A 19,795-nucleotide genomic window follows, 5' to 3' on the forward strand; every position below is an offset into this window, starting at 1 on the left:
TCAAGACCACCATTGCTGTGCTAAAGAAGTATTGGAGGGAGTTCCCATCGTGGCTCATTGGTTAACAAATCTGACTAGAAACCAGGAGGTTGTGGGTTCGATCCCTGGCCTTGCTCAGTGGGTATGAGCTGTAGTGTAGGTTGCAGATGTGACTCGGATCCCAAGTTGCTGTGGCTGTGGCGTAGGCCGGTGGCTACAGCTCCAATTAGACCCCTAGCCTGGGAACCTCCATATGCTGCGGGAGCAGCCCTAGAAAAAGGCAAAAAGACCACAAAAAAAAAAGAAGTATTGGAAGCCAGGAAAAGGGTCTGTCTCCTCAACCTATATTGATTTCCTGATAGCCATTGGACCAAATCTGAGTTATGTTCATTAGACATTGCTACAAATCAAGTTAAAGCTAAACATTCTTTTGAATATTTGGTGCCTTAAAAATTAAATCACCGTAATAGCTATACTGTGTTTTACAAAAATTGGGTAGAACATTTCTTGTTTTGCTCAGGAATTTTTGAATGTTTATACTCCCCCATAGGAATACTTTAGTTTATATATACCCAAGTAATTGTGTTCACATGAGGCATGTTGTATATTATGGGCATATTCTTAAATTTTAGTAAGGTTTTTTTGAATTGTTTCCTTTGAAAACTGGTAGTAATAGATGGCATAAATCAAGAAAACATTTTCCATAGAATAAAGCCAGTAAAAGAAGTTGGGTCCTAGATGGGATCCTGGAATAGAAAAAGAACATTATTAGAGAAATTGGTAAGATCTGAATCAGGCCTATATATAGTTAATCCCATTATACCAACATCAATTTCCTGGTTTTGATCATTGTTTTATAATTATATAAGGTATTAGTATTAGGGGAAGCAAGTTGAGAGATATATGGGAATTTCTCTGCACTATTTTTACAACTTTTCTGTATGTCTAAAATTTCAAATAAAGTGTTTCGTTGTGTGGTTTTTTGCTTATTTGTTTTTTGTGTAGGAAAATTGGTTTCAAAAAATAGGAAAATTGCTATCACTGTTTTGTTCTTGGTTTTCCTAATGCAAAGGAGAGAAGTGAAGCGCTGACTATTGGCCTTGACACTCTGCCAGGATTTTACATGTTAACAAATTTAATCTTTACAGTAATTCTGTAAACTGTGTGTTTCTGTCCCCATCTTACACCTGAGGATACAGACTCAGAGATGTTAATTTGCCTAAGATCAACCAGTTATTAAGGAATGGAGTTAAGATATGAACAAAACTCCAACTCTGAAATCCATGTTCTTATCCTTCTATTACATGCCAATTAAAGCCTTAATTGTTATGAAATTTTCTTATTTTTCTGCCCCTGTGATAAATTTGTATCCAAAAATAAAACCTCTAAATATATATTCTTACAATAATAAGTTTTGTAAGTGGCATAAGTTTTTTTTTACCAAAAAGAGAGTTGGTGTTGTCATGAAGTAGGACTAAATATGAAAAAAATATTAAAGTAGGGTTTCAAAAATGAGTTGAGAACAAATGAATGCTCTTAGCTTGCTTCTTTGCAATTAATATTAATACACAGGCATTGTAAGTTTTGTCTTAAACCTTGATTTAAGAACTCAGAACAACTTTCCTTACTTTCCTTTCACTTCATATTTTTCCTCATAAGCTCTACTATGAAGTAAGATTTTAAACTATGTTCATTTTTGTGAGGCCGTTGGCAGCTGTCTTTGTAAAGAAAATAACGTTAGTAACATTTATTGAGCATATACTTTGTATCAGGTACTGTTCTAATTGCTAGGGCCACAGCACTGAACCACACAACCTTGCCCTTATGGCACTTGCATTCTAATCAAAGGAGTAATCAAATGAAATATATATTATGTTAGTGATAAATGCTGTGATAAAAATAAAGGCAAAGGGAAATAAGAAATGAGGAGGGTCATGGGAGTTGGGATAGTGGTGACTACAAGTTGAAATGTGTTCAGAGAAGTCTCCATAAAAAGGAAATGCTTTAAAGAAGCCTGAAGGGGATGATTGAATGGGCCATGCAGAAGTCTGGGGAAAAAGCTTTGTGGACAGAAAGGGCAGCAAGTTCCAAAAGCCCCGAGGTGAGAGCCAGCTTGGTGTCCCTGTGGAAAAGCACGGACACCAGGGTGTCTGGAGCAGAGGGAGTGACGGGGAGAGTACTGGACGATGAAGGTAGGGTGGTCATGGGTTTGGGGGGATTGTGGCGATGGTGAGCAGATCAGGTTGGATGCTATAATTAGTTGGGAGGACCTTGAAGTTTATTCTGTATATAGTGGGAGACCATTGAATGGACCTAAACAGCGATTACAGACTATGGGGCAAGGGCTGACAGTGATACCAGGTGGGAGGCCATTACAGTAATCAGATGAGAGAGAGAGTGGTTGGACTAGGGTGGTAAAGGATGCAATGATGGCCTGGACAGGGCGAGGAGAGGAAGGACGACGCCCAGCAGTGACTCAGATATAATGAACTGAAGGATGGGAAAACCACAGGAGGCACAGTGGGGTTTTTTTGTGAGGAGGGATAAGATGGAGTTTTGGATATGTGAATATGCTTAAGCTTGAGGTGCCTGTTTGACAGTCAGGTAGAGATATTCAATTGGCAGGTGAATACACTAGCCTGGCATTCAGGGCAGAATTTGGAAGTAGGATATAAATGGCATTTACTTCTGAGATAAGATGAGATGTCCCATGAAGCAGAGATAGCAAAGACGTATGGGAGATCCAAGGCCTGGTGCTCTCCAGTGTTGGGAAATACTGGTAATGACTAGCAACCAGCAGAGGCTATTGAGAAGCAGTGGCAGATAAGGAAAGCAAGAGGATGGGGCCAGACACTGAGTAAGCATTTGAAAACAGTGCCTGGTAGAGTGTCAGCGGTGGTGTTCAGGTAAGGTCAGATGAGAGCTGAGGATTGACTTCAGATGAGAGTTTAGCATTCACATGGAAAACAGTAGATATCTTTTCTGAAATTCCCATAGCTCTTCCCAAGCAGCACTGGAGTCAAAGGTAGGATTATTGAATTTTGGTCCCAGCTTGGCATCTAAATCTGGGGCCCGAATTACTTAATCTGACAGTTCCCGCCTCTGCAAAAGGCAGATAAGAATATTTGCCATGTACTCTCTACCTCAGATGGTTATTGTGAAGATTGCATAAGACAATATGTAAACTAAAGTGGGCTGTATAAAGTGTTATCTTAAAAATTATTTATCATAACAGGAATTCCCTGATGGCTCGGCAGGTTAAGGCTTCAGTCACTGCCATGGCACAGGTTTGATCCCTGCCCGGGGAATTTATAAATGCCGTGGGTGTGGCTAAAAAAAAGAAGTGATGATGGCAAAATTATCTTTTATTAGCAGAAACTGTGTGATTGGCCTTTTTTGTGTGAACATTGTAGAGGATTTATTTCTACCTACATTTAATCATACATTACTTTAAATTTATTTAACAGCACCTAATGTGGAAGTATTAGAATGTGCTAATAGGATAATGTGGACTTTGTCTTGCTGTTCTGTTTTCTAGGCTGTTAATCAAGCTGGAGCAGGACCGTACAGCGAGCTTGTCCTTTGCCAGACACCAGCATCTGCCCCTGACCCTGTCTCCACTCTCTGTGTCCTGGAGGAGGAGACCCTCAATGCCTATCCTGATTCGCCTTCCGTGTGCCTTGTACTGAACTGGGAAGAGCCGTGCAATAATGGATCTGAAATCCTTGCTTACAATATTGATCTTGGAGACACTAGTGTCACTGTGGGCAACACCACCACCCACATTATGAAAGATCTCCTTCCAGAAACCACCTACCGGTGAGTGTAGAAAAGCAGAAATAAAGCTGCATCCACTTCAGGCTGCAGATCCTTGCAGATCCTAAAGCCCAAACGGGTGAATTCTACTCATTCTTAATATACTTATGAGTACTAACTGCAAATATAGCTTAAAAACTTGCGCTGATTCTGACTTGACCGGTCTATTACAAATTGATATAATTCCTAACCCTTGAGGGGGGATTGCACCTACCATTTTAAATCAGTCTTGGTCTTTTGATAAACTACTTTTCTTTGTATTTAGACTCCTCACTCTGTGGACACCCTCTGTCTCTACCATGTACTTGGCCCACCCATTACTCAGGCTCTCACAAGAGGCCAGAGAAAAGAAGTTACATCACACTCTACCCAGCAAAACTCAGTTAGCACCTGCTTTCTTTCCTCCCCCAAGAGTTCCTGTCTAGGAGCCAGCCTCTTCTCATACACCTTTTTCTCAACATGGCCTCTTAAGATTTCAGGTCATTTAGCTCTGTCCCCAAGGTACTATGGCTGGGGAACAAAAACAAAAAGTTTACGATTAGCATTAGAGGAGTGCAGGAGCCATCTGGGTATTCACTGTGCCCTCTCAGGGTGTCTCCCTTTGTCAGATTAAATGGCTTCTCAAGGAGGGGAAGAAGAGCACGGATTCAGGTATGAGTCCTTAGCTGTGTCTTTAGGCAGGTTCCTTAAATTCTTTGCGTCACAGGTTCTTTCACAAGATGAGAACAAGATTACTTACCTCAAAAGCATGTTGTAAGGAGTTAATAAATATTAAATGCTTCTATAGAGCCTGTCAGTACAGAGCAAGTGCACAGTAAACAAAGATTGTAATTTTCATTATCATCAAGATCTTCACCTAAGAAAACTGGTTCTTCTTAGTGGGGCGAGGAGAATGAAGGACAGGCAGATAAACTTGCTGCTAAAAAAATGTTTATCATTTCGCTTATTTTTTTTCTGAAGTGTTTTCTAATGCTATGGTCTGATAGACTACCTTTTTTAATCCCCAGGAGCTGCAGAAAGAAATCAGCTCATCAGCTATAAGACAAAAAAGTTCCATCCTGCCTTATTATCTGTACTTTCTCTCTTACCAAATTCTTTATGAGTAATTCATATAAGTGTATTATTAATTTTGCTTCTCAAAACAATGACAGTTTTTTGTTTACTCTTGCATTTTTTTAAGAAATTTCTTTTGGGAATAGCACTATGCACTGTGGATCTATGAAATAGTGATAAACACCATCCTCACCCTCCGAGCACTCAGGGAGTTGGAGGACACTTAAAAGGCAACCTAAGATAGCAGGTGATTGTGACATCACAGGCTGAAAATCACACTGGAGAGTCCTGTTGGCTTTTCAGAGAGGAAGATGCAAGGTTCAGAATGGTCAAGATGGTTTGAAGTGGGGCTCAAGATAAAAACTGAATAGAGGTATGACATACACAGGTGAAGGGGCAGGCCAAGAGCATGTTTTCATTTTTAGCCAATCTCAGAAAATCAGTCTCTACTTTTTGTTTGCTAACCAAGTGCTAAGTGACTATTGTGTCCAGAGCACTCTAATCAGATGCTAAGGAGATCCACAGGTGATTAAACCCAGACCTTGACCTCATCCCCAGTGATGATGCTCTAAGGAGACCTGGCACGAGGTAGATCTCTGGGGAAAATGACCAGTGAGTGTCATCCCCTAGCTCTTCTGAGAGACTGCATGTCCAGATTATTTCTTGACTTGGATCACTCAGGCCAGAAAGCCTATGAAAAAGCCACTGGTTCAGGGCTCACTGAAAGGTCTTAAGTCCACTTGGTCGACACCCATGTCTATGCCAGAGTGGACTCACATCCTCAGGTCAGTCTTTGGAATGTTTAGATCAAAAATCATAAAAGGTTTTTTAGGGCAAGGTGTTAGCCCGAGAATTTTGCTGCTTCCTGACATTGTGCATACCTTTAAGGTGGCTTAAATGATTACAAAACCTTAAGATTTATAGAAGGCTGAGATTGGAGAATCTGATGTTTATTAGTATATCGTCAAATGATATCAAGAAAGAAATCTGGAGCTCAAAGGCTCAAATGAAGGAACTGATAGACGGAATCTTTGCTTATTGATGAAATGTCTGTTGCAGTGGAAATTACTAAGAATATCTTCCACGTAAGTGGTTGGTTAAAGACATGTTAAAAAGTCCCTCAGAGGATAATTCTGTTATGGAGAAGATGAAATGGTTTAGTAATGTAGAGACTATGAAAAAATGAGTTTTGATTTGGATAGTGAAACCTCGGGAATCTGTTTTTAAAAGTACTTAATGGATGTAGCATAAATAACTTAATTCAGTTTTAATATACAAGGCAATATGTTAAGCTAAATATGGAAAGTCACATTGGGAAGATGTCAGCTCTTAACCTTATAGGGTACCTTGGAAGACAGCATTTTAGACAGATTGCATGAAAAATGAACAGCTTTAGAAAAGCCAAACCTTTGGCCCTAAATCGTGTTTGAGTGTCCCTGGCAAAAAAAAAAAAAAAAAGTCGAAGTATTTGCTGGCCAATCAATAAATTGGATGTATCATATTTAAGATGTTAAAATTAATATTAATATTTAAGATCATCTTTTGTCCAACTTAAGTAATTTCCTTTCTATAGTACCTAATTGGATACTTTGTAGTAGAACTTTGGTCAACCCATAGTCTTGTTCTTTTATGTTTCAAAAACACAATGGCAGTAATTATAGTGAAATATGAGTATTTCAGGGAACTACTGATGTAATTTTGGTCCAATCAACTTTTACCTCACTTTTTTTTGTCCTATAAATTGGTTAAAATATAAGTGTACAAATCATGATGTTCTAGATAAAAATGTGGAAAGAAAGATTTTAAACAGGCTATAGGGCTTGGATAAAAAAGAAAGGACTTGTTTCTTTTGTTTGACTTTTTTTTTTTTTTTTTTTTTAAACCTTCAGCAGTTCCACATTGTTCTCGCTCTGAGTTTATTCTCTGTTTTGCCAGGGCAGAAATTTGCACTCTCCAGCAAACCTATTGACACAAAAATGGCTCCATTCCTTCTCCACTTGGTGCTTTCTAAACTGTCCACTGACTTATTGACACCCTGTATAGATTTTGGTTGGCATTGCAATGCTATTTTTTGTTATACATACATACACATATATATATATATATATTTGCTATTTTAGGGCCACACCCATGGCATATGTAGGTTTCCAGGCTAGGGGTCGAATCGGAGCTACAGCTGCTGGCCTACACCACAGCCACAGCAACACCAGATCCGAGCCACATCTGCAACCTACACCACAGCTCATGGCAACACTGGACCCTTAATCCATTGAGCAAGACCAGGGATGGAACCCACACCCTCATGGATCCTAGTTGGGTTTGTTAACCGCTAAACCGTGAAGGGAACTCCCTACAATGCTATTTTTAAAGGAATTACTTTTAAGCTTAGAACTGCATATGAAATTGAGTTTGCATTTTGGTTTGGGGGGAAAAAAAAAAGGTTGCTGAAAACAGAGACATAGTTTTCCTTTGCCTGCTTCCAGCCGCATAGAGCCATAGGCTTTGTGAGCTGAGACAAGATCACCTGGTATCACCCCTCCCAGCACACTGGTGTGAGCATCACCTGTGATGGAGCAGTGTTTTCAGCTTCTACTCACCAGGCAGTCATTCCATTCACTGATAACTCTTTTATAGAGTTTCCCTTTTATTTTTCCCTTTTATTTTGTTAAAGCCTCTCTGCAGCTAAAATCTACTCAGTTGATCCTGGGCCTTCTACTAGAACAGTGATGTTCAAAGTGTTCCTGGACCAGCAGCATCAGCATCACCTAGAAACGTGTTAAAATGTGGTCTATCAGGCCCTACTGGAGACCAACTGAATCAGAAATTCTAGGGGTGGGGCCAAGCACTCTGCTTTAATTAGCCTGCTAGAGATTTGGATGCCTGTTAAAAGTTTGAAAACTCTACCCTAGAGCAGTGACTCTTGAATGTTAATGTAATATGAATCATCTGAAGAGGTTTTGCAACCTACAGACATCTGAGCCTCTCTCCTTGGGCCTAGACATCATTATCTTGTCCACTATTTCCTACTTAGTCATCTTCATTTTATTTATTTATTTGTCTTTTTAGGGCTGCACCCGTGCCATATGGAGGTTCCCAGGCTAGAGGTCTAATTGGAGCTACAGCTGCTGGCCTACACCACAGCAACACCAATGCAGGATCAGAGCCTCATCTGCAACCTACACCAAAGCTCACGGCAACACTGGATCTTTAACCCACTGAGTAAGATCAGGGATCAAACCCGCATCCTCTTGGATCCTAGTCAGGTTCATTAACCACTGAGCCACAAAGGGAACTCCAGGTGATCTCTGTTTCTTGACGGCCTCTTCAATGAGTAGTGCCCTGACCTCCAGGAATGGTCTGCCTGGGTGGCTCAGAGCAGAGCAAGACTGTCACCCTCCTCATTCTCCATACTAAGCAGTTAGTAAGGTTGCCTGATGCTCTTTTGGCATCTCATTATATGTCCTGACTCATACTAAGCTGGCAAACAACTAAAATGTAAGGTAAGTTTGTTTGCTATGCTCATGTACGCCCTTTTTGATAGGTAAAATGGGAGTGAAAATAACATTTGTTGAGTCCTAAGCACTGCGTTAGCCTGCCAAGAAGTGAATCATAAATCATTTCATTCTAACAAGATGAGGTGGGCTTTATAAGGAAACAAGTTCTGAGTAGTTCAGAATTAGTGGACTGGAGTCAGGCAACCTTAATGTCAATCCTGGGTCCCTCACTTACTAGTGTGACCTCTGGCAAGCTACTTAGGCACCTCCTTTCTTAGATCTGTAAAATAAGGATAATTTAACTACATGTTAGGGTTGTTGTGTGTTTTAGGCTTTAGGCACCTTGTGTGGGACCTGACACATGCTAAGCACTTAATAAATTATCTGTTGCTAATGTTGGGCAGGGAAGAAATAACCTGGCAGGTGGGTTATGACGAGATGATAGGTAGAGATGTATATGGGAATCTGGCACTCTCCTCTAAGCCATAGGAGACATTTAAGGTTGCTTTCCTGTCAAGCAGGGCAAGTCTTAGTACCTGGAAGTGGAATGTGGCCCTTGGACCCTAGAAGCTGTAAGAAGTAGCTCAGTTGAAGGGAGGGATGGATCTCAGCTGGCTAAGGTCACCCTTCCAGGGAGTCCCCTCTGAATAACTTCACTCCAAACCCATCTTTTCCCTGAAAGACATTTTCTATATTTAAGCTACTATTTAATGTTTCCTCAGAAGGCATCTGAAGATTATTCTACCCTTTTGTATTTTTCTCTTTGTAATTAGGTGATTATAGATGGTTGGTTGGCAGGGTGGGATAAAAAGCCCATCTTCTGCTTCTTAGGCCTCTCCTACCCCAACTCGTCATGGCAGAAGGGGGCACTGGCCCCTCACCCCACACCCTGAGCACTTGATGGCCAATTGTGATTACGAAGTCAGTTGAAGAAGGTTTGTTTTCAAAGTCATTCTTCTTTTAACATATGTAGTGTCATTTGGGAGAGAGTAAGTATGTGTGTATAAGTGCATTGGAAGACTATGATCTTCTGAATCAGTGATGTATTTGGCATCTAAAATTAGACAGTCAATATTTTAATAGTGGATTTGCAATCAAAATTTGTAATGAATATGCTTCTTAATATCAGCGTATTGATGGATGTGGCAGAGTCTTGGATACTTGAAGAGATTTTTCACATCAGTTTGACCAAGACAGAGCTTCTCAGAGTTAAATCACTTCCCTAAATTGGAAAACAAAATTCCATTTCTCTTATACTTACTTTGCAGAGCTTAAGATTCTAGAAAAATGATATACATTGCATGCTTAAAAAACAACAACTGCAGATCCTATCTATATGTCAAGATTAATATGTTACTTTGGTTAAAGAGAAAACTTCTCAAGTTTGGGTTTGGGATAGATTAATTAATAAAACTTGAAAATCAGTTTTTTCTGAGTGAATTCTTGGACATGTTCCTCAGGTTAGCGTTAGTTTTGTTCATTAGTCCTGGGTGAGCTCTCACTGGAATTACGAAATGATTTTCACATACTGCATTTTTCATCCCCAAACCAAAGAAATATTAACTACCTTAGTCCTTGTTCAGTTTTCTCAGACTCCTAGACCCAGAGTTATTAATATTTTTGCCAGAATGCAAGAAGACATGGCCTCATTTGATCAGTTTCTCAGTTCTATTTCAGTTTTGAGTGCTACTTTATCATTAAAACTAATTAACAGTAGTACAGTACATCAGCTACACACACAAAAAAGTTTTCTATGCATTTTTATTGAAACACATTTTGTTTGAATAAATTGAAGTGAAGATTTTAAAATCTAGGTAGTTCATTTCAAGGCCAAAAGTTGTTTCAGTAATGTGAAAATAAATTTGTTCTCAATGTCTATTTCATTGGCAAAAGGCAGTTGTTGAACTGAAAGTGTGGTTTGAATTAAAACTGCCTTTTGGTTGGATTAGAAGCTGTGTTGGTTCAGACTCTGCCTGGAGGGCATGGTGTGTCAGAATGGGGCACAAAGACTTTGAGCCTAGAAAAACCAGGTTCACACCCAGATCTAACTCCTATCTGCTGTGAAGATAGCACAAGTGACTGAACCTAGCCAGGCCACAGTTCCTTCACTTATAATATAGACCAAGTAATTCTTTCCTCGGGGTCAGGATAGAAATCAGAGATTGTATTGTCCATATCAGATCTAGACTTCAGCACCTAGTAGGCACTGTGTCATTTAGGTTGAATTATTTAACCTGAGCTAACTGCAGTTTCCTCATCTCTAAAAGCAAGAGCAAACAGTCATCTCTCCATATCCACAGGTCCAGAGGGCCCACCGAACTGTACCATTTTACATACTGGACTTGATCATCTGTGGCTTTTAGCATTTGCAGGAGTCCTGGAGCCAGTCCCCATGGGTATGGAGGGACGACCGTACTAGTTCCTACTCCACAGCACAGTCCCTTGAACAGAGCAAATTCTCAGTGTTGCATGTTACACTGGTTATCGTTAACATTTTCATGTGTTCCCAAGCTATTACCTCACCTTCTGAGGATAGTCTAAAAAGAAGGTAATGCTTTAGCTATTGCTGGATCCTTTGTCATAGTTTAGAAGAAGGAAAAACATAGATGATATCAGCAAATTCCTTAAGTTATAAGGCAAAGTGGTGGCAATAATACAATGAATTGAGGACACACCTCGTGCCCAGCACAGTGCTGCTCCTTATGGTTGCCCAGCACATTTTTCTCAACTGTTCAGGAGGAATACAATCTTAAAAGAGTCCTAAAAATACTAACTCTGTAAATTAGCACTTTAAACTTCACTGAAGTGCTTTTGGCCACCTTGAATCCTTTTCTGGTTGTACGGTGAAGTATAAAATATTAAAAAATAGAAAGTACTTCCCATATTCCTTAAGTAATCCTATTTGTAAATGCAGCAAAGACGTTGCTACCCCCGTTTTCTATAGAAGGAAATTGTTGAAGGTGTTAGGTAATTTCCCCAAGGTCACCAAAGTGATGAGCAGAGTTGCCAAAGAGCCTTCACTGCTGGAGAGTTAAATTGCTACCATAACATTCTTGCTGTCGGTGGTGGTGTGTGTATCTGTATGTATTTAAGGCTAAAATCTGATATGCCAACCAAGTACTTCTCAGTTGATAGGTCAGAGACCCTTAGAGTTACAAATGTAAGGAACCCAATACCTATCAAAACACTACGGAAGCTTTGCAGAAAAAAGAATTTATAAAAAGAAATCAAATATTAAATCTCCATTTCTTTCTGCATCTTGATGCTTGTATTTTATAAACTATTTTTTTTAACTCTTAGAAATGATTCAGATCTCTTAGAATTTTTTATCTTTGAGCAGAATAATGTTAAGGAACCCTTTATCTTTCTTCCCTTTACTTATTAATGTAGCCATGGGCTCTTTAGTCTGCATGGAGCAAAACAGTAGGATCTCCTTGAATGCAAGGTGAGCTTGGCTCTGGAGGACTGTGGCCAAGTGGATGAAGGAAGCATCTTGGCCTCCGAGCTCTTGGAATACTTGTGCCCAGAAGAAAGAAAAAGAATGACGGTCTGGACTGTAGAAAGATACTAATAAAAACCTTGTAGGTGACAGAATTTGTTCACCATTGAAAAAAAAGACTAAGTCTGGCTTAATTCCCTTTTCCTGAGCAGAGAAAAGAGATAGTAAATTCTACCACAATGATGACCACCTTTAAAAAAAAGAATTTTCCAGAGTTCCCATCGTGGCTCAGTTGTTAATGAATCCAACTAGGAACCATAAGGTTGCAGGTTCGATCCCTGGTCTTGCTCAGTGGGTTAAGGATCCGGTGTTGCCGTGAGCTGTGGTGTAGGTCGCAGACATGTCTTGGATTCTGAGTTGCTGCGGCCACAGCTCCGATTAGACCCCTAGCCTGGGAACCTCCATATTGCCACAGGAGGCCCTAGAAAAAGACAAAAATAAAAAAAAAAAAAAAAAAAAAAGGAATTTTCCTCTCCAGTTGCAGGAGAAGTTCTTACTTTTCTAATCATGGGGGAAAACTCTTATTAATACTATATAGCTGTTTTACAAGACTCATGTTGGGAGGCAAGGGAGAGTGTATTGCAGTCTTTTGGTGCTATACTGAGAGTCTGACATTGCATTATCCACAAGAGACCTGATGTAGCCCTAGTTTAATGGAATCTAGGAAAAGTAAGGTTCTTGGTAATGGAATTTTTGCTGTACTTTATCAGAGGTAAGTGTCCACTACATTCCAAGCTGTGAGGCAGATGTTCAGCCAATTTTGGGTGATTGCGAATGGAGCTGGTGGAAACATTCATGTGCAGGTTTTTGTGTGAACATTAATTTCTCTAAAGTAAAGCCCAAGAAGTGTGATTGCCGGGTCAAATAACAAATGTATGTTAAATTTACAAGAAACTTCGTAAGAAATCTGCTTTCTGGTGTCACTATAGCATTTTGCATGGTTATCAGCAAAATAATGAGAGTTTCATTTGTTCCTTATCCTTGCCAGAATGATATTAAGCATTTTTTTATTTTTGCCATTTTAATAGGGATATAGTAGTACCTCATTGTAGTTTAAATTCGCATTTTCCTAAAGGCTAATGATGCTAAGCAGCTATTTGTGTACCTATTTGCCATATGTATATCCTCTTTGGTGGAGCATTTGTTCTAGTCTTTTGCCCATTTCTTAAATTGGGTTGTTTTGTTTTCCTGTTGAGTTTTGAAAGGTCTCAGATGCATTTTGGATACATGCTTTTCACATTATATCTTAACTCATTAATTCTAGGTAACAAATATTTTCTCCTGTTTTCTTCTGAAGTTCTATAGTTTACATTTAGATCTATGATCCATTCTGAGGTAACTTTTGAATAAAATATGAGGTTTAGATTGAGATTGATTTATTTTCTCTTTTGAGATCCAAAAGCAATTGTTAAGAAGACTGTTGTTTCTTCATTGAGTTAATGCTGCACATTTGTTGAAAGTCTATTGGCCATATTTATATGACTCTATATCCATTGGTCTGTGTGTCTGTCACTATCTTGATCGCTTATAGTAAGCTTTATAGAAAGTCCTAAATCAGGTAGTGTGATCCTTCCAACTTTATTCTTATTTTTCAAACTTGTGTTAACAATTTTAGTTCCTTTGCCTTGCCATATAACTTTTAAGAATCAACTTATCAATATCTAAGAAGAATCCTTCTAGAATCTTATTAGAATTGCATTTTATAGATTAATTTGGGGAGAATTGACATATTTTTCTGTGTAGAGCCTTCCAGTTCATCATCACAGTATGTTTGTCTCTATTTAGGTGGTCTTTAATATTCTTAACAGGGTCTTTTAGTTTATTTCTTTATTTCCCATCTCTATGCCTTTTTTTCTCCCGCTGGGCTGTGACGAGTACCTGATGTTGAATAGGACTGGTGAGAGTAAACATCTTTGCTTTGTTCCTAATCTTCCATTTAGTCTTTCACCATTAAGTGTAATGTTAGCTGTAGGTATTTTTATAGATGCCCTTTTCGGGTTGAGAAAGTTCCCTTCTTTCTCTGGTTTGCTGAAAATTTCTATTAGGAATATATGTTGGATTTCATCAGATGCTTTTTCCGTATCAACTGATGTGATCATGTGATTTTCCTTTTTTAGGCTATCAATATGATCGATTTCGCTAAGGGCTGGGGAATAAGAGAATGTAGAAAAGGAAAAAAAAAGGAGGAATTTGGGAAAATCCCCCATTCATCATGACCACTCAGAGACCTCCTTCTTTCACGCCAGCCTTCTCCTAAAGTTCTCTGTCCATGCAGATGCTGGTTCCTGGATTTCAGCTGCGCTGAGTCCAGTCTGGAGGGTAATGGAGGGGAACATGGGAAATTCACTGCTGGTTTGGAGATAGTTCAGATTCTTCCCCAAATCCTCCAGCTACTATTTCCTTTTTGGAGTTCTTAAATAGCTGCTCTGTTTTGTCCAAGTTGAACAGCTGCATTCAGTGGGAGAGACAGGGTGAAGTGTGCTTTATTCCTACTAATTGCATATTAATCTGTTTTTTTTTTCTTTACAACTTACAGACATGTTATTAGATTGACTTGCTGAATTACATAGTTTTAAATTTGAAGAATTATGGTTAACTTGAGATCATATGGGGAATATTAAAATACCAAATTTTTGTTTTGTTTTTTGTTTTTTGTTTTTTTCGGGCCGCACCTGCAGCATATGGAGGTTCCCAGGCTAAGGGTCTAATTGGAGCTGTAGGTGCTGGCCTACAACAGAGCCACAGCAACTCAGGATCTGAGCCGCATCTTCAACCTACACCACAGTTCATGGCAATACCAGATCCTCAACCCACTGAGCTAGGCCAGTGATCGAACCTGCAACCTCATGGTTCCTAGTTGGATTCGTTTCCAGTGCGCCATGATGGGAACTCCCCTAAATGGTATTTTCTATTTAAGTATAAATAATAACAGCCATAAGTGAGAAGTATGTAAATCTAAATTATAAGAACATTTTTTTCTTTGGCTGTGCCTGTGGCATGTAGAAATTTCCAGGCCAAGGATCAAATTCATGCCATGGCCGCAACCTGAGCCACTGCAGTGATGAGGCCAGATCCTTAACCCACTGCACCACAAGAGAACTCCTATAAGAACTTTTTAAACTGATATGTTTCCTGAGAATTTCTCTGATTGTGTTTTTTGTTACCATGTGTTTTGAAACACTGTCAAATTCAAATCAGGTTTAAATGTTGAAACTTTTAGACCTAGTGATGTAGCAACTGCGCTTCAGCACAATAAGATGCCTAGGTACCTAGCAAGGGGCCTGAGTGAAGGTTCCACCAGAGGCCTAGTAATGAGGTATGAAGAGATGGAGGGGACGCAGACCTGGAAAGGATTTTAAGTGGATGAAGCTGAGGAAGTGCTGAGATGATCGAAAGAAATACCATATTGTTCAAAAGAAGAGAGGAAGAGCAGAGGGTGGGGTGGGGGCAGGTGTGAGACCTTTGGTCAGAGGAGCAGAGGGGTCTGCAGGCCACCAACTACAGCAGGAAACAAGCTTCGTATCAGGCAGCACTGCAGAGGCGGGGTTGAGGATGAAGATGGAGCAGTGCCATTGTGTACTGTGTGATAGCCTTGAAGAACTGTTTTGGTCAACTGGTAAGGAAGTGGAGGAATGAGAAAAATAGGAGTAATAAATAGGACAGTGTTTTATATACACATTTTAATCATTTGACTTTAAATTCCTGGACCATGAGCACAGTGTTACTATGTCTTTATTACTATAACACTGCGCATAGTAAATACCCAGTTAAGGTTTTTGCACATCTGAATGATATCATGTTACCAGCAGTGTCTGCACACTTAGCTTTGGTTAAGGACCAGAAGAGGTTGGTGGGTACGGCTAGAGAAAGGAGAGGAAAAACTTACTTTGGAAAAGCTATTTATCTTGAATTTCGAAGGAGACTCTCTTGTTCTGCTGTTTCATTTCCTCTTTATAGCTCACTTACTTCCAAAACTGACTTTGAGGCAGCTAGAAGGTGGCTAGAACAAAATACAAAAGTCTTCAGGCTGTCTTCCCTCAGACAGCAGTCCTTTTTTTTCTTCCTTTTATTCATAATTAAAGAACTAAGGGACATCTTGCTAATGTATTTTGGGGGGCTGTTTTTGAAATGGAGAGGATAATCTTCCTCCAAGCTGCCTCTTTCTCTGTCTTGAATTATTTTAACGCGTTTTCCTTTATTCCATGATAGTGATTATAGGGACAAGTAAGAAATACACCACACAATGTTTATTGCAAATGGGGAATCACTGCTTCTTATCCCTCCAACATTTCTGATTTTTGTGTTGTTTTTATTTATTTATTTTTTTTCCCACTCCTTCCAGGATCAGAATTCAGGCCATAAATGAAATTGGAGCTGGACCATTTAGTCAGTTTATTAAAGCAAAAACTCGGCCGTTACCACCTTTGCCTCCTAGGCTCGAATGTGCCGCTGCTGGGCCTCAGAGCCTGAAGCTGAAATGGGGAGACAGTAACGCCAAGACGCATGCTGCCGATGACATGGTGTACACACTGCAACTGGAGGACAGGAACAAGAGGTGAGGGGCCCAAAGAGTCGGTGGCTTTGGCTAACGGGGTGAAGTATTCCTTGTTCCTTTGTCCTCTGGAACACTCTTCCTCTTCATCGAAAGTCTTCCTCTGTATTTGGGTCCTGCATTTTATACTTGAAGTTATACCCTCCATTCTGCATTTGGAATTTTTTAAATTAACATTCTAAGGATCCTGATTTCCCTACATGTAATATATATGTGTGTGTGTTTTCTTTCATAAAGCCAGATAATGGAGAGAAATTATCTAAAAAGAAAATGGTCAAATTCAAGGCCACTCTGTAATAATGTTATATGAGTCATGAGTACAGAGGGAAATAAGACTCAGGAAGAGATGTTAACCTCTTTAAATATTCAGTAACCATCAGGACAAACATGTTTACCCATCTGAAATAGCTGTGGTGATGTACACATGGAGATTGTACTCTGTAACTCTGGGCAATGCAATAATATCAAATTAACCAGAGCAAATAGGAGATTCTTTATAAGACTCCATGCTCAGGAAACACTCTTGGCTATAGAAATCAAATCCAGCCTTTCACATAGTATTTATTTAACCTAACTTCATTTCCTCTGAAAATGGCAGATCAGAAGATGGGCCACTGAACTGTATTTAGGAATAATTTAGATGCAGAGCAAAAGTTAGCAACAGAAAGTTCTGTTACCAAATTGAAATGAGAGGACCAGTTGAAGGAGGTGGCATATGAACTTAAAAACCTAAGACAGCCTGGTGGTGTGGATCCATACTGCTGTTTCCCTTTGCATGCCTGCTGAAGCATGAACCAGTGTATGTGAAGTATTTCCATCATTTCCTTTACGCATCATAGTATCCTTCTCTTTTGCATGAGGAACTAGTTCTAGTTAGAAACCCCTGTCCAGGAGTTCCCGTCGTGGCGCAGTGGTTAATGAATCCGACTAAGAATCATGAGGTTGCGGGTTTGATCCCTGCCCTTGCTCAGTGGGTTAACAATCCGGCGTTGCCGTGAGCTGTGGTGTAGGTTGCAGACGTGGCTCGGATCCCGAGTTGCTGTGGCTCTGGCGTAGGCCGGTGGCTACAGCTCCGATTGGACCCCTAGCCTGGGAACCTCCATATGCCGCGGGAGCGGCCCAAGAGATAGCAAAAAGACAAAAAAAAAAAAGAAAAAAAAGAAACCCCTGTCCAACCTCTACCCTGCTCTGTACTTTGATTCATGTCAGCTAAGTGGAATCCTGCTGTGTGGAAGGCAGTATTTGAGGTGGGCCTTCGGTGGAGACCAAGATCAAGAACAAAAGCCCAGGCACTGCCTCCGCCTTCAGGAACATAATATCAACAACAAACAGTCATAGAACACTGGTGCCACTGCAGAAAAGAGCATAGGGAGTTTGGAGGGACAGGCATAAGGAAAAAAGAATAGAAACCATTTGGTTGCAAAGATCAAGAACAGCTTTTTGAAACTGAGAACATTTGAACTTGACTTTGAAGGACCTGGCAAATACAATAGTTTGACTTTTTAAAAGAACAAAAAGTGATTGTCCTTTTGGAAATCAGTCCTAGTGTAGAAAGCACAAAGAAGGTATAGCTTCTTGTGGAGAGGTTCGTCAGAGATTAAATTCATACTCATTCATAGATAAGATCATTCATTTTACTGTGCCATGTGCTTCTGGATGCATTTTCACAGGCTCATTATTTTACTGGCGGGAGGCTTCTCAACCTTACTGGCAAGAATGGGAATTATGGACTAACAGAAGTCATGATAAATATAGACAGCTAGTGTTTGGGGAAATTCATAAATGAGTCTTTGTTTTTTCCTGGGCTTTTGGCTTGCATTGGCAGCAGGGAGACCCTTCCTTAGGGAATACCTTCCGGTTATACCATTTGGAAAAATGAAGCCCGGAAATGTTGAAGCTGGTACAAGAATTGGGATCAGAGTCAGGGCCTCCTGACCTCCCCAGGAATCTGCCTCTACTGTTATCTCCAAGTATATGGGGAGAATGGTAGCTCTGCAACAAACCTACAGTCCCTCATATTGCAGTCCTGCCCAGTGCAGGGCACGCACCTGAGGTACCTCATACAGAGAACCATACAGATGCTTAGAACAAAAATCCCATGAGCACTGATCCAAATAAATATGCTGTTGTGAGACATTTAAATATGCTAGACAGAAAATAGTGCAGTCTGGTAATCAATACATGCTCTTTCCTTTAAAAAGAAAAAAAAAAAAAAGGCTGGCCTTGTTAATCAAATAAATGAGTTGCCTAAATTTAAATGGCAATTTAGGAAAACTTAACATTAGGAAGAGTATTTTTCTTAATTTTATGAGCTGGAATCCAAATTCATCTTTTTTAAATTAGATTTGTCAGTGCTCCCAGAAGTTATTAAAGTGATGGGAATATAGAGTATAATAAATTCTCATTCTATTTGTGGAATTATTTTCCTGGGATTTAGTAGGATGCAGCTTGGCCTAGTTTGAGTTTGAAAATGACTGTCCTAGTGTCTTGAAACTGAAGCAAATGTCTCCTGTATCCAAGCCTTTAACTTTGACTCTTGACTCCTAAGGATCAGGGAGAAACACCAAGTTAGATCATAATATTTGCTATTAGCCTTATCTTTGTCAATTCTAGTCCCCTTGAGGTTCTTTAAGACTTGGAACTGACCTGGCCAATGAAAGGAACAGTGTCTTCTTCCAAAGACGCAGTTGTCTTTTTCATTGAACTTGTGGATGCTAGAGAGGTTTCTAGTTGTAGCTTTTGAGAAAAGTGCACACATTCTTTAGTATGTGTGTCAATTTCAATAACCACTAATAAGTTCATATTATGGATGGGAAAAATTTATATCCTGCTGTGGCCAATGTGAGAACCAGAGTTAGGTCTCATCATGGTTTTAATGTGCTTTCTTAGCTGTCAGCTCTCAAAACATTTCTTTTGCCTTGTACCCTTGGCTCACCAGTTACCACAGGCATTTGAAAGGAGGGCCACTGATACCTGAGTCCTATCTTGGTTCTAGCCAACTAGTGAAAGTAACCTGAGTCTTAAAACAGTTTCTGCAACAGAAGCACAGTGAAAATGAATAACTTCATGCTTGGTAACTGTTAAAGAGTTGAGTCAGTTCTTTAGCTGCTAAACTATTGCTCCTGCTTTTTCTTCATCCATAAAATAAAGTGGTTGAACTGGAAGATGAACTCTGAGGTCCTTCCTACCTTTTTCACCTTAAAGCAGTGAATCTTAGTAGATTATTTGTCAGCTAAATGCTATACAGAAAGGTGTCTTTTGTAAATGATTAGGGCATGTTATCTCTTTTTTTCTTCATATTTTAGCTCCTGCTTTTGACAAATAAGAAAATAAGAAAGATACTAAATTTCCTTAAGGGTGACTTCTTAAAGTCCCAAACACCTAAGGTTTTGCATCTTTGAT

General features: G+C 39.7%; 1 protein-coding gene across 4 annotated transcripts in view; it reads left to right on the forward strand.

The window, feature by feature from the left end:
• Positions 1–19,795, forward strand: part of FNDC3B (fibronectin type III domain containing 3B) — a 344,224-nt gene that overhangs the window by 298,639 nt on the left and 25,790 nt on the right. For all 4 annotated transcript variants that reach the window (XM_021069801.1, XM_021069803.1, XM_021069800.1 and 1 more), the window contains 2 exons: positions 3,518–3,798; positions 16,184–16,396. In XM_021069801.1, coding sequence (XP_020925460.1) covers positions 3,518–3,798; positions 16,184–16,396 — 494 coding nt within the window. The remainder of the gene's footprint in view (positions 1–3,517; positions 3,799–16,183; positions 16,397–19,795) is intronic.

This window comes from Sus scrofa, chromosome 13 (assembly GCF_000003025.6).
Source record: "Sus scrofa isolate TJ Tabasco breed Duroc chromosome 13, Sscrofa11.1, whole genome shotgun sequence".
In the NCBI taxonomy this organism is placed as follows: domain Eukaryota; kingdom Metazoa; phylum Chordata; class Mammalia; order Artiodactyla; family Suidae; genus Sus; species Sus scrofa.